General features: G+C 38.3%; 1 protein-coding gene across 5 annotated transcripts in view; it reads left to right on the top strand.

The window, feature by feature from the left end:
• The window catches only part of GART (phosphoribosylglycinamide formyltransferase, phosphoribosylglycinamide synthetase, phosphoribosylaminoimidazole synthetase), a 39,868-nt gene that overhangs the window by 6,203 nt on the left and 20,773 nt on the right, over positions 1–12,892 (top strand). For 3 of the 5 annotated variants that reach the window (XM_074814263.1, XM_074814265.1, XM_074814264.1), the window contains 8 exons: positions 2,265–2,413; positions 4,391–4,441; positions 6,522–6,617; positions 7,329–7,503; positions 8,187–8,298; positions 9,552–9,620; positions 11,595–11,720; positions 12,568–12,655. In XM_074814263.1, coding sequence (XP_074670364.1) covers positions 2,265–2,413; positions 4,391–4,441; positions 6,522–6,617; positions 7,329–7,503; positions 8,187–8,298; positions 9,552–9,620; positions 11,595–11,720; positions 12,568–12,655 — 866 coding nt within the window. The remainder of the gene's footprint in view (positions 1–2,264; positions 2,414–4,390; positions 4,442–6,521; positions 6,618–7,328; positions 7,504–8,186; positions 8,299–9,551; positions 9,621–11,594; positions 11,721–12,567; positions 12,656–12,892) is intronic. The other 2 variants (XM_074814266.1, XM_074814267.1) reach the window with 1 other exon arrangement.

Below are 12,892 nucleotides of genomic sequence, written 5' to 3'. Positions count from 1 at the left end.
ATTAAAATACAGTAGCGAATGGCATAGGAGTACCTTCTAAAACACGTGTGGGCTCTTCCTGTCTAAAGTATATTACAGAGGGCTTGGACTGAAAAATCGGGCTCACCAGATGCATCGCATAGTGCCTGCAGAGCAGAAGCTGTCTCCTGCGTAGTCCAGGTCCTCAGGAAGGACGTGTTTCACCAGGGTCAGAGCTATCAACAAGTCCAGCTGAGGCAGCTGACAGGAGGGAGAGGCACACGTCCCTGCCTTATCAGTTGCCTGAAAATCTGCTTTCTATCATGTCTTTTTGCTTCTCCCTTAGAAATCCTTTTTTTTTTCCTCTTTTGTTTAAGATGTGCTTTGTGCTAGTCATCCTCTCTTGTCCTCGCACAAAGGAGAGGACCGCAGAGGAGATCTGAGTTTTCGCTGCTCTTGGAAATGGAGCTATCACCTGTGTGTATTCAAAGGGCATTGTGTGTGTGTGTCGGGGTTTTTTCCTGTGAGCTTGCCTTGGGAGGCACTGTACACATTGACAAGCACAGGTCAGTGACCAGTTGCTTGATGGAAGAGGCACAGGGAGCGACCAAGGGTTGCGTGTTACGTGTGCGGGGATTACAACAGGCGGGTGGGTTGTTCCTTTTGACTGGAATCTTACCTGAGCTGTGTTCCGCCTCCCGATGAATGGGATGTGATTCGCACAGCAGAGGGACACATCAGACCTCTTCGCTGGCCGTGCAAAGCCCTTTGAACAAATTGTGCCATTTTCAGCACAAAACTGTTTTTGTTTATTCTCATTACTTAAAATGATTAAGCCATCTTTTATAGGTTTAGATTATTATTTTGCATATGGTAAGATTTAAAGTTCTTAGGTTATTTTTTGCAAGTAGTGCATGCTGCACATGGGCTTAGGACCACCTGCCAATTTGTAGCTGCTCACTGCTCTGCTGAATAGCTTCTTCAGGGAGTGTTTGACTTCTGTGAATAAAACTCTCATTTTAACCAGTCCAGTGACATCATTTGTATATGTAATTTATTTATGGTTGGACTAATATGACTCTAACAGCTTATTCTTTGAATAGCTTAGGAGACTAGCCTTTGCTTCTCAGTGAACTCAAAATAAAGACATAGGTACTTATGTTATAAATTATGTACTTACTTATTTCTTTATTATGCTATTTTCTGAATTCCAGTGTGTTTTTTCAGTGAAAGCGAACTCTTCTATTCCCTTGCTAGCTGTGTGATATCATTGTCGGGATAGCAGTTTTGAGGTGACATACTTCAGTAAATATGTAGAGAATATGCGTAGAAGTAATATGTCTTAAAAAGCAAAGGCTAACTTTCAAAGCTGCTCAAAGAAAAAATTGTAATATTGGCATCAGTCCAATATGTGTACATTAGGTGTACACACACAAGTAATGACATAGGGAGAGCAAAACTGAGAGATTTCATTTCATTTTTGTGACCATTTTGTTTCTAAACTGCTGAAAAGGTTTTGGACAGTTTAAGATTGTAATGAAATTGCAGCCTTCGTTCCTACACCTATTTCCACAGGCCAAGAGAGTGTTAATGTGTTTTTCTAAAACTCTGTGGAATGGGAGAGAGGAGTGGATGTCCAGCAGTACCTTCTCTGAGCCAGCTCCTTTATTAATGACACCTGGTCTTCCCTGTTGTTTGCCTCGTGGTTGTTCTCTCCTAAGGAAAGCCAGAGGTGGAAGTTGATTTCCCTGTCTCATCACTCTTAGCCTTTCCTCTTCATAAAGTATTTAGAGCTCTTTTAGATACTGCCTCTTAAAACTCTTGAGTGGTCCCATTCAGCTCTTAACACTGTAATACTGTGTTCATACAGTTAGTTCATCAAATGGGCTTTGCTCTTTGCATACTTGGATTCTCCAGGAATTTCTGTAGGCTACACATCACAGCCTGGACATCATAAGGGTTTTTCATATATCACAGACTTCTATATAACTTGGAGTAGTTGCCAATCTGACTAAAGGAAAACCGGGATGAGTTGCCCTCCAGGTTACTTCTGTGTTCTGGAGCAGTTCAATCTTCAACATTTAGTTTATATCACATCTGATTCAGTTATCCATTTTCATGTACATCTCTCGTTTTTTTTTTAAACCAACAAAACCCTTATAGAAATACTGTTGCCTGAAACAAAGTGACATTCACCTCTGTGTGAGCTGTGTTGCACCCAACACTTAAAACCGTGGTCTGTGAAGCTCTTGCTTTCCTAACCTCACGCCGCTAATTCTGGCTGTTTTGCTTCTGGTTTTATGCAGACTAATGGCCGATCGAGTGCTTGTTATTGGCAGTGGAGGGAGAGAGCATGCGCTGGCCTGGAAGCTGGCCCAGTCTCCACATGTAAAGCATGTGTTTGTTGCTCCAGGAAATGCAGGAACAGCTGATAATGGAAAAATTTCCAATTCAGGTAAAACCAAAAAAATACCATTTTTCAATTTGATAACCAGTAAGTTGTTCTATTCATCAATCTGAAATCACAGCTGTAATGCAATTATTATGATTACTATTTTTTAACATTTTGGACATGTGAAATTGATCATATAAATGCAGTTAAGAACAAAAAAATGTCTGAGCCAAGCCTTGTGCAACTACCACTCATTTTATATGATCTCAGTTGTGATACCTAATTCTTTAGGTTTGGGGATGAAGGATGCAGCCAAAACTCCATCTGTCGGATGCACGTTCCTCGGGGAATACAGCTCAGGATAGCTGTTGTGGCTCCCACCTCCCAGCAGCCTAGCAGGGAAAGGGTGGTGGTTTCTCTTGGTACCCACTGCAGTTCTACAGCTGGTTGGTGAACAGCTGAAAAGTGCCTCAAGCAAGTGCCAGCACCTAAAGTACTGAATTCACTACGATATTCTCAGATACTTTCTCACTTGAAATGTTCAACCATAGAAGAACATTCATTCCTTTGTCTTAGTGACCTTAAGAAGTTAAGGTTATTTTCAAATGTTTCTCTCTTTGTACTGACTGCCTATTTTGAGCTTGTAGCTTAATATGTTAAGCTCTGACTGGCTGTAATTGAAACTATTCATAGTCATTAGTTTTGAGAAATCAAGCTTAAGGTATTTCAAATTGAGCATCCAAAATTATGTGCTGCATTTAAAAAAAAACCCACTGGTTTAAGGTGCTTGCCTGGAGGCACACAATGAATCGGTATAAAACCAGGGGTAATTACTCAGAGATTCCCGTCTTGTGTCCTTTATATAACAGATTCTGAGTTAGGTACTTTAAACAACCGACTTAAGTTTCCACTTTAAAATGTGATAACATACAGAATTAAAGTTAACATAGTATGCATGTGAATACGAATGATACACATCAATTTTCTGCACTCGTATTTGTATGTGAGTAAAATCTTTTTTTTGTTACCATCTCATGTGGAAACATGAATCCTGTCAGATTGTTGTACAGCAGGTAATTATCGTATTTAATTCCATTGGAATGCTTAATTACAGGCTGTTTAAATAACTTTGTCCTTAATTTCTTTGACTAGTCACAGTATCGTAAGTAGTTTTTTGTTCTATTTGGCCTCTGAGGAGAGAGCCCAAGGAAGAGCCTGACAGGAAAGTCATGTTTCCTTCTCATCTCTGAAGGGCAAACAAAAGTCTTTACCCTTGTGCAAAATGGAGTCAATGCCAGTCTGTATGGCCTGCAGAATTTTAATTTCAGTATTTTTTCCCAAGTGGTATCTTTTACAAACTGCTGTGCTTTTCTCTCACCTTGTTATTCCATAAAAAATATTGCACCCTCAACAGTGGAAAATATTTGAGCATGTGCATAATAATGCTCGAGCCAGGTCCATGAAATCTACTGTGTATACTAAAATCTTTTGGTTTTAGACTATGGGCTCACATGTACTTTGGGAGAGAAATCCTCAGCCAACCAGGGGGAGGGAAGAATCTAGAATTTGTGAAGAGTTTGGTTTTTAAGGAAACAATATGTTTTATCCACTCAGGCATTTTAGTCCTACGACTAGGGTCTACATTTTAACCCAGGGTAAAAAATGGAAAACAGCTTTACAGAATCATGTGAGGCCTATTATATTGTGTGAGCCTGGGCAACAATGTCTGTGAAACTGCTACCATTGTTTCTTGGTTTTTTGGTATAATCAAGATTTGGCTCTGAAAGTTCATCCTCCTTTCATGGTTCATGAGATTGCCTTTAATTAGCATTGCAACTGTGATTCTCAGATGATTTCCGAAACATATAAAGGTGAGCTTAAAATTACAAATAACCTTAAATCCTTCAAACTTTGTCTGTATCTAAGTTAAAAAAAAAAAGTTTTCATGGTTAATGTGAGTCAGTAATTGTTTCTGACAATAAAGACAGATTTAGGTGGAGTGACTAAATATAATTTTATATTAAATTTATATTTAATTAGCAGGTCAGTTTTGGTGCCCGAAGCTTACAGAATGGTTCGCTGAATCCGCAGGTAGACATATGCATGTCTGTGAATGGACTTTAGCATCCTGACACCTCCTTCCATCACATTTCAGCTGTCAGTGTAACTTATACTCTTAACTTTAAGCTCCAGCTTGAAAAACCTTGGTCCAAGGTCCTTCTGTCTGGTTTGAAAGGAATGTTTAGCTGTCGTTTTGAGAAATGAAACACAGCTACAGAAATGTCCCCTTTCAGTCTACATGCTGAGGAAAATTATGTTTGGGGGGAAAGTTAAAATTATATATCAACAATGTAATTTATTCCTTTCTGTTTGTTAGTAGGACATTTCCACATCATATAAATCTTGTGCCATATTCACTGTTGATACAATAGTAGATCACACCTGTGACAAGAGAATTGGGGATGAAAAGCTCAATCACCTGGTGGGCTCTTTCCTTTCCCTGCTCCCCTTCACGTGGATTAATCTTGCAGGGAACAGGGGTTGTCCCTCTTCAGTTGCCCACCAGAGCTCCCTTCCTCTTCGTCAGGATCTGCTGTTCTCCAGCTGCTTTCACAACAGCCCCATGGGACTGAAAGACAATATTGACCTTTATGTTAATCAGTACTTTAAAGCCAAGTGTGTTATGCTTTTGTTTTTGCTCTCTTGTGAGCCAGAAGTCAATTGGCATAAATTGCACACAGAAGTCAAAGGCCTTTGCTTCTCCTTACTTACAAATGTTGGTGGAACAACATGATTGAACTATTAAATAGGTATCAAGGAGGTAATTTTTATTAGTATTCAGGCTGGTTTTTAACCCCACTCCACCCAAATAGGGTAAATAACCAAAATGTAGGTTTCAGATAGTTGCTTTTATGCCATCTCTTAGGCAGAAATAGCTGCTTCTCTTGTGGAAGCAGGCAATTTATTCATACAGGATGGCAGGAGCACAGCGGGCACTGACGCAGAATCGTGTCTGTTTGTCCATCAGAAACTGCAGTATCACTGCCTCTCCTTTCTCTCTCATCACTTCCCCAGAAACTAGCTGTAAGAGACCATCAGCTTCTGGCATGCTTGCCAGTAGAGTCATTAACAGAAGTTCACAGACAAAACTTAAAACAAAGTAGTCCAGCTGCAAGGAGGGGCTGTGCTGTGCTGTACTGTGCCCCCTCTGCCAGCTTTGTGCCCTGATGTGTTAGTCTCCTCCCCACAGAGTCAGCCAATCCATGCCAGGCCACGCTCCCTGCTTTTTTGGCTCTCTCCATGTCCGTATTCCCATCCTCTGTAGACTTTGGCTTTATTTATTCTTGATAAAAGCAGTGGCATTACATTGCCTTTGCGTAAATTTTTTATCACGAGACTTGACATGATTGTCTTTCATGCAAGCTTTTTCTTTTGTTTATACAGTTTTTGGTATTCCAAGTATGGTCATATTAAATGTTTGTTTATGGAAAGATAACGGTCTTAAAAACCTAAGACCAAATATCCTCACCCATAATTACAGCACCTACCCTTGTTAAATTCAGCCTAATGTAAGAAAAAATGTTCAGATTCCCCTTTGTTTCAGTGGGGTCAGTTTAGTGCGGCAGTTTTTAGCTGGGACTACAGAAAGAAGGAAAGAAGAAAGCAGTTGCAATTCCACCACCACCCAGTTGTTCCTGTGTTGTTCCTGTCCCCTACGCCATGATGACACAAACGTGTAAAGCTTCATGGTGACCCTACTCAGGGAGGAGACTGGCTGAAAAACATATATATTTTTTTTGCTTGTGAGTTATTTTTCACTTGGATCCTTTATGATGCTTCTTGTGCTGGCAAACAGGATTTTCCTAGAGATGAAACCAGTTTACTGTATGGCAATGTAGGGAAACCCAAAACTTCTTTTCTCACCTTCAAAAGCAAGATGGGGTGACAATGCATGTCAAACCACAGCCTGTGCTTTGGCTTTGGTGGTGTATTGGGCTCAGCCTTGTGTGTAAGTCTATATATTAGTGTTTTCCTCACTCTTCCAGATTCACAGTGACATGCCATTCAAGAATGTGAGACTGATGAAAATGCTGCTTCAGTGTTATGTGATAAATAAGTGCTAAGCAACAGTAATGAATGTAGTCTTACCGCCCTTTTGTATCTTTGACAGCTGTTTCAGTCAGCAATCATGCTGCACTTGCCCAGTTCTGCAGAGATCAGGAGATCAGGCTGGTCGTGGTTGGTCCAGAGGTTCCTCTTGCTGCTGGTAAGAGAAAGCAAGCTAAAATTCATAGCCTTCATAATTTAGGAAGAAAAGTAAATTTTAGTCGCCATCTTCTGTACACCACTCACAGTATCTGAGTGTCTTCAGTAGGAATGAAAACAGATTCTCCCTGAAATTCAGGGTTGTGCTGTGATGAAAATGAATTTCTGAAGGGTGCTGTGTGAGCTATATAACAGTTAAAATATCCTTAAATATTCAATTTCTTTTTAAGTGCTTGGGATTAGTAAAAGAGGTATCGAAGTGTTTCCATATAGGAACCTTAACTAGAGTTTTGATTTTCCTATGGATTTTTCATTTTTTGAAATAATAATAATTTGAGACTTGGTTAAAAAAAATAATAAACATGCTGACAATTTTTATGTTTTAACCTGTTACATGATCAACAGTTGTCATCTTCACAAAAGGCTAATGTCGACTTTGTGGCTAAAAGCTCTTAATAAAACAAGGGGGGATTGTCATCGCTTACCAAATGCAGCAGATCTTCTTAGCCCCAGATATTGCAGGGTTACCTGCTCATGATTACAGTGAAGAATGCATCTAAGGCCCATCTGATAAAATAGGCCCATAGATATATATGGCTTATCATTCCTGACATACTTGTTCCAGTGAATCAGTGCATCTGTAGACTTGGACTACCTGTCTCCTATAAATCATCTGGTGATTTACAAATTTTTTTTGTGTTGTCATTTTTAGGAATTGTTGATGACTTGACAGCAGCTGGAGTAAGGTGTTTTGGTCCAACAGCAAAGGCAGCTCAGCTGGAGTCCAGTAAGAGCTTTACCAAAGCCTTTTTGGATCGTCATGAGATCCCAACTGCGAGATGGAAATCTTTTACTGATCCTAAAGCAGCATGTAGCTTTATTAACAGGTAAAATTTTTGTCGTTTTAGAAATTATTTTTTTTACAGCAAAGTACAATGTGCTAGGTATCCAAAACAATCAGATGATTACTAATGTATTAATACTTTTGGCTGTGATAGAACATCTGTAGAGGTTTTAAAGGATAATCTGATATGACACTATCACACCACAATAGGTCTGACAATTAGATGGTTCTTATTTACTGCTCTAAAATGAAAATAAAATTCAGTGTTCAGTTTACAGGAGAATATAGGACAAGCTTTTATTTTGCCTACTGTGGAAACCCAGCTTGCAGACTGATAGTCATATATTCTGCCTTCTTTGTACCTTTTCTCCACGAATATAAATTCTGCATTGGAGACTTACACAGCAAATTATGATCTACTCATCAAAATACAATCCAGGTGACCCAAAAATGACACAACAGTAAATTATTAAAAGGAAAGCAAACTTTCAGAACAGTAATGAAATTCAGTGGTGGGGAAAAAACAGGAGGCAGAAATCCTTCATAGGCATAGCATAACAAGAGAAGCCTTGTTTTTATTTGTGTGTTATTCAATAAGGCAAAATGGTTGCTATGAAAACTGATAAGTATTTTGATCTTTCATCTATTGAAATGTTCAAAATGCCTGCAAAATGTATTTGCAATACAGAGTGTTTACTGTTGAATCTCTCTTCTCCGTCTTTGAAGTGCAAACTTCCCTGCTTTAGTTGTAAAGGCTAGTGGCCTGGCAGCTGGCAAAGGAGTAATTGTGGCTTCAAACAAGGAAGAAGCCTGCAAAGCTGTTACTGAAATCATGCAGGTGAGTAGAAATGTCATGCACTAACTGGAGGAGTTCTCACACAAAATAAGTTGTTAACCATCTCAGAGTTTCAAAGATATTCTTTATTTCTATGTAACAGGAACTTGACTAAAAGACATCAAATCTTTTATCCATTATTTGGACAGCTAGGAAGCTCTGTCATATTTATTGCTTGGGGCAGGGTACTCTTTCTAGGCATTGTTCCTATAGACTGAATAAAATAATTCTTAATGAAAACCCACACTTATTTCCATATGTATTTCTAATTGTTTGGGGTTTTTTTACCGTTTTTGAGACTGCTGCCATCAAACAGATACTACAGTGCTGTAATACTAACACTGTTATTGAGCTGGATCTTGCAAGCCACATCAGCTTTAGGACTCCAGTCACACGCACTTAAATGTGCAGTAAAATTCCAGTGGAATTATTTCAAGTTAAGTATACATTTAGGTAGGATATTCAACAAATATATTAGGACCATCAAAATCTGAAGAGCAGCAAAATGAAGCAATTTAATCTGAACAGTTAGGAACATAGAGCTGGAAAATACGATGCATACAGGTCAGGTCCTTAGCTGGTGTCAGCAGCACAGCATCTTACAATTCAGTGGAGCTATGCTGATTCACAGGAGATACTGTCAGAGACACTTCTGTTTCAAGAGTTAGAATATAGGGTCTGCACTCATATTTTATTGTGTGTGTATGGTTATTGGGTAAATACATGTCTTAACATGTGGCCCAATGTCTTGAACCAAAAAAATGTATGTTAGAGAGTCTGGTAGACACACAAAATTTTCTTGTCAGTCGGGGTTGGTTGTTCTTAATTGCCTGAATATGCAGTCAGTGTTAAAACATTGCACTGGAATATGAAAATATTGCCCCTTTCCAATGTATTCTATAGAATTTCACTTGCTTATAAAGTAAAGTTCAGATTATAGTCTTGACAGTCATTGGGATTAGTCCAGTATCACGGATGCAAACTTCAGAAGGTAGAGCATGAGGAATTGCTCAGTAAGTTATAAATATCATCTGCAATTTAAAAATACTCAAGCATAAAATCTGCATTTATTTAACAACAAGCAGAAAAAAAGGAGCAAAGATTTTACCATTGCTGACATACCCAGGGTGGAGAATGGATTAATAGTCTCAAAACTGTGTTGCATTTTTCTTGCTGTACTAAAAATATTTGTTCTTGTTGCATTTTGAATAGTTTAAAATAACTGAAACAGAACTAAGGTTTTGTTTTTACTGTAGGATAAGACTTTTGGCATAGCTGGGGAAACTGTTGTTGTTGAAGAACTTCTTGAAGGAGAAGAAGTTTCTGTAAGTGTGCATCTCACTGTAACACTTTGATTATACCTGTTCTAAACTATTTAGGAAACACTGTGTGACTACCTACAGCAGGGGTGTGTAGGATTTTATTACTTAAAAACAGTTATCTGTTTATAAATAAAATTGTATTAATTAGACAGCTGTGTTAAGAACCAAACTTCCTGCAGTCTGTTAAAATAATTCAAATTTAAAAAAATAAACAGTAATCAGCTGTTGCCACATGGGAAAAAAATCAAACCTTAAAAATTTTGAGTGTCAATGAGTGTGCAGTTCCGTGTTATGATTTCTCTGACAGCAGAGACAGTATAAGATGTCCCTTCCTTTCCATATTGCTATCTCTTCACTGCCATTTGGCTTTGATTCAGTTATATTAGTTACCTGTTCATGAAGCTACAACCTAAAAACCTTTTTTCAAAGAAATCAACAACACCACGTTGCATGTTTTCTGTGTTGTGGTTTAGAGCACAGTGCCATTTGAATCAGTACAGTAACAGGATGGTGAAGTGCAGAGCAGGGCAGGGAATGGCTGGCAGTAAGGGAGGATGGAGATTTTCTTTAATCAGCTTTGCTGATGAAGAGAATATGTTGAACTGCATCATGAGGGAGCAGTAAACTCCTCTGGAGCAAGGGAACAATCAACTCAAGACAGGCGCAGGCAGGATCCTCTTTAACCGGTTTCATTGCCAGAGATATTGCAGTGTGGAAGTGCACCTGGGGACAAAGGACCTGAAACCAAAGGCTGATGAATGTTTTGACAGTGTTGATTTACTCTGCAGATGTAGAGAGAACATTTCCTTCATTATAAGGTGATTGAGCTCCTTCGTTTAAAAAAGTATATCTGGTTTAATTAGCAGAGTGTGAAGGAGAAAAGGTGAATTAGAGCCTAGGTTTTGAGGTGGCAGGGCAACTTGATACCTGCATCACACAAAGTAGAACAGCCAAGTACCAGCTCAAGTTCCTGAGTCCTAGAGCTGGAATTGACTTATGCTGGATGTTGTGAACATTCATCTTGGAGGTGGTGGTATTTATAAAGTAAGCCGTCATCTCCAACTGTTGCCAATCTTTTCATAGTCTGGTTTCCTGCCTGAAGAAATTAGATGTGCAGATATTGGTCATCCTTATTCCTTCCTGGTTGGCTTGACCTTTTTAGGAACTAAGGGGTTATCCGGATCTTCATTCTCTGGTGGAAAATATGTAATGCTCTTAATTAGTTCTTAGAATACTAGCAGACTTACTGTAATATAACACAATAATATAAACACACAGTTTAAAGGGTTTTTTCCTGTGGTGACTGACAACATGAAGAAAACGTACTGCTTGCCTTACCTGTCAAAATAACTCACCTTCCACAAATGACTGTAGTTTTTAATATATTAATATTTTGGCATTTTCAGGTTTTGTAGGGGAATCCTTGCTTGTTTTTTTGATTAGCACTATAAAATGTTTTTGAGTGCTGCTAGCAGTAGTCCAGACAGTGCAGATCATCATCCAGTTACAGAAGATGCCAGCAGGCTTATTGCTATGAAGATATTGAGCATAAAAGCATCTGCTATATAAGTAATTTATAAATAAATCAAAAGTAAATAGTATTATCAGCAAGGAAAAGGAAATCTTGAAAGGAATGTAATGCCTTCTGGGACAGGGGGAAGGAAGTGGGGGGGGAAGAAGTAGCTTCAATTGTGGAGTATTTTAATTTTTTTTTTTTTTTAACCTTTTTTCTTTTCAGTACAACTACTGATGTATGTTATATTAAAGGTAATTTCTGTAGGATGGTCACACCAAAATGAGGCACTGCTTCCTGAGGGAAAAGGGAAATATTTAGAATACTGTAGTTTGTTTTATCAGGAAGACAGAATTTATACTCTTAAATATTCATTTGCAACATTGAAATTCGAATATATTTGCACTTTTGCACTTTAATTTTAATCATACACTGGAGTTTTAATTATTCTCCTTGTTTTCTAGTGCTTATGTTTCACTGATGGCGTCACAGTTGCTCCCATGCCTCCAGCCCAGGACCACAAGCGATTAATGGATGGAGATGAAGGCCCTAACACTGGAGGGATGGGAGCTTATTCCCCAGCACCTCAGGTAAAACTGTATTGATAAGGAGATGTTTCACTACAGCTGTAGTACAGCTCTACTGTTGAAAGCATGTGTGAATTTTTAGTTCCGCTGTAATGAACAGAGAGAGTGAGCTCTTGTGGATGGAAAGAGTTGCCTAAAACAGACACAGTCAAGTAAAGTCCATAACTTAATAAATTTGTTTCTCTGGAGAGGATGATATTTTTACTCCATTACCCATTACTTTTAATTATAAAGGTGGAAGTGTTGTTATTTCTGCAACCTTGTATTTTTATTTGTTTTTTAAGTGTTGCGAAATACTGATCATTAGAACCAAGTATTTAAAACCATATTTTTAGCTTGTGCCGAACTAAACTAATGACACATTTTTGCTTGGCAAGGAACTTCCATATGCAAAAGGACTTACTTTTCTCTTTCTTCACCTATGTCATGGCCAGTGAATTTTCTTTTTTATTTTTAAAAAATACGGGGTTTGTTCCTCTATAAAGCTATTAATTTTGTTTATTGAATAAAATGTGATCATTGATCACTATGCTTCCCAGCTGTGATTTGTCTTTGTAAATTCCAGTGTATCTGTGCAAATGGTTTGCTCCAGTGAAGCCAGTGGGATTGCTTGCACATGTAGATCTAAGCATGGAAAAGTGTCTGAAGAAATGCGAACATTTGTATTAATGCTGTGGCATGTTGTCTGAGGAGAGAGAAAAAAAATACTAGCTTTCCATTGTATGAAATGTTTTGGAGTGAGCAAGAGGCCATCCAAGTGTTCTGCTTGGCTCTTAAAAACACTAGCTGTCACAGGAAAAATCATGCACTCCCTTTTTACAACCACTGTTTTCTAATCCTGCTTTAATAGATTTCTAAAGATTTACTGCAGAAAATAAGAGATACTGTTCTTCAGAAAACTGTTGATGGCATGAGGAAAGAAGGTGTCCCCTATTTTGGTATGTACGAAAGTTTGGGTTTTTAATCATAAGGTGAAAGACTTTTTTTTTACTTTGTCCTCTTTATAGGCCTAACTTACACTGTAAGTTAAGGATGATAACTGATGAATTTGGAAGCTGGATTTGGTATCATTGGCTTGATTTAAGAGTCCATTGAAATCAGTGAATATCATTTCATTAACAGTGTAACATCAAGTAAGGAAGAACAGAAAGGAAAACATTTGAAAATAAGCTGCA

The sequence above is a fragment of the Strix aluco genome, chromosome 2 (assembly GCF_031877795.1).
Source record: "Strix aluco isolate bStrAlu1 chromosome 2, bStrAlu1.hap1, whole genome shotgun sequence".
Lineage (NCBI taxonomy): Eukaryota > Metazoa > Chordata > Aves > Strigiformes > Strigidae > Strix > Strix aluco.
The sequence above is the reverse complement of the archived record's forward strand: the minus strand, read 5'-3'. Positions and strand labels throughout refer to the sequence as shown.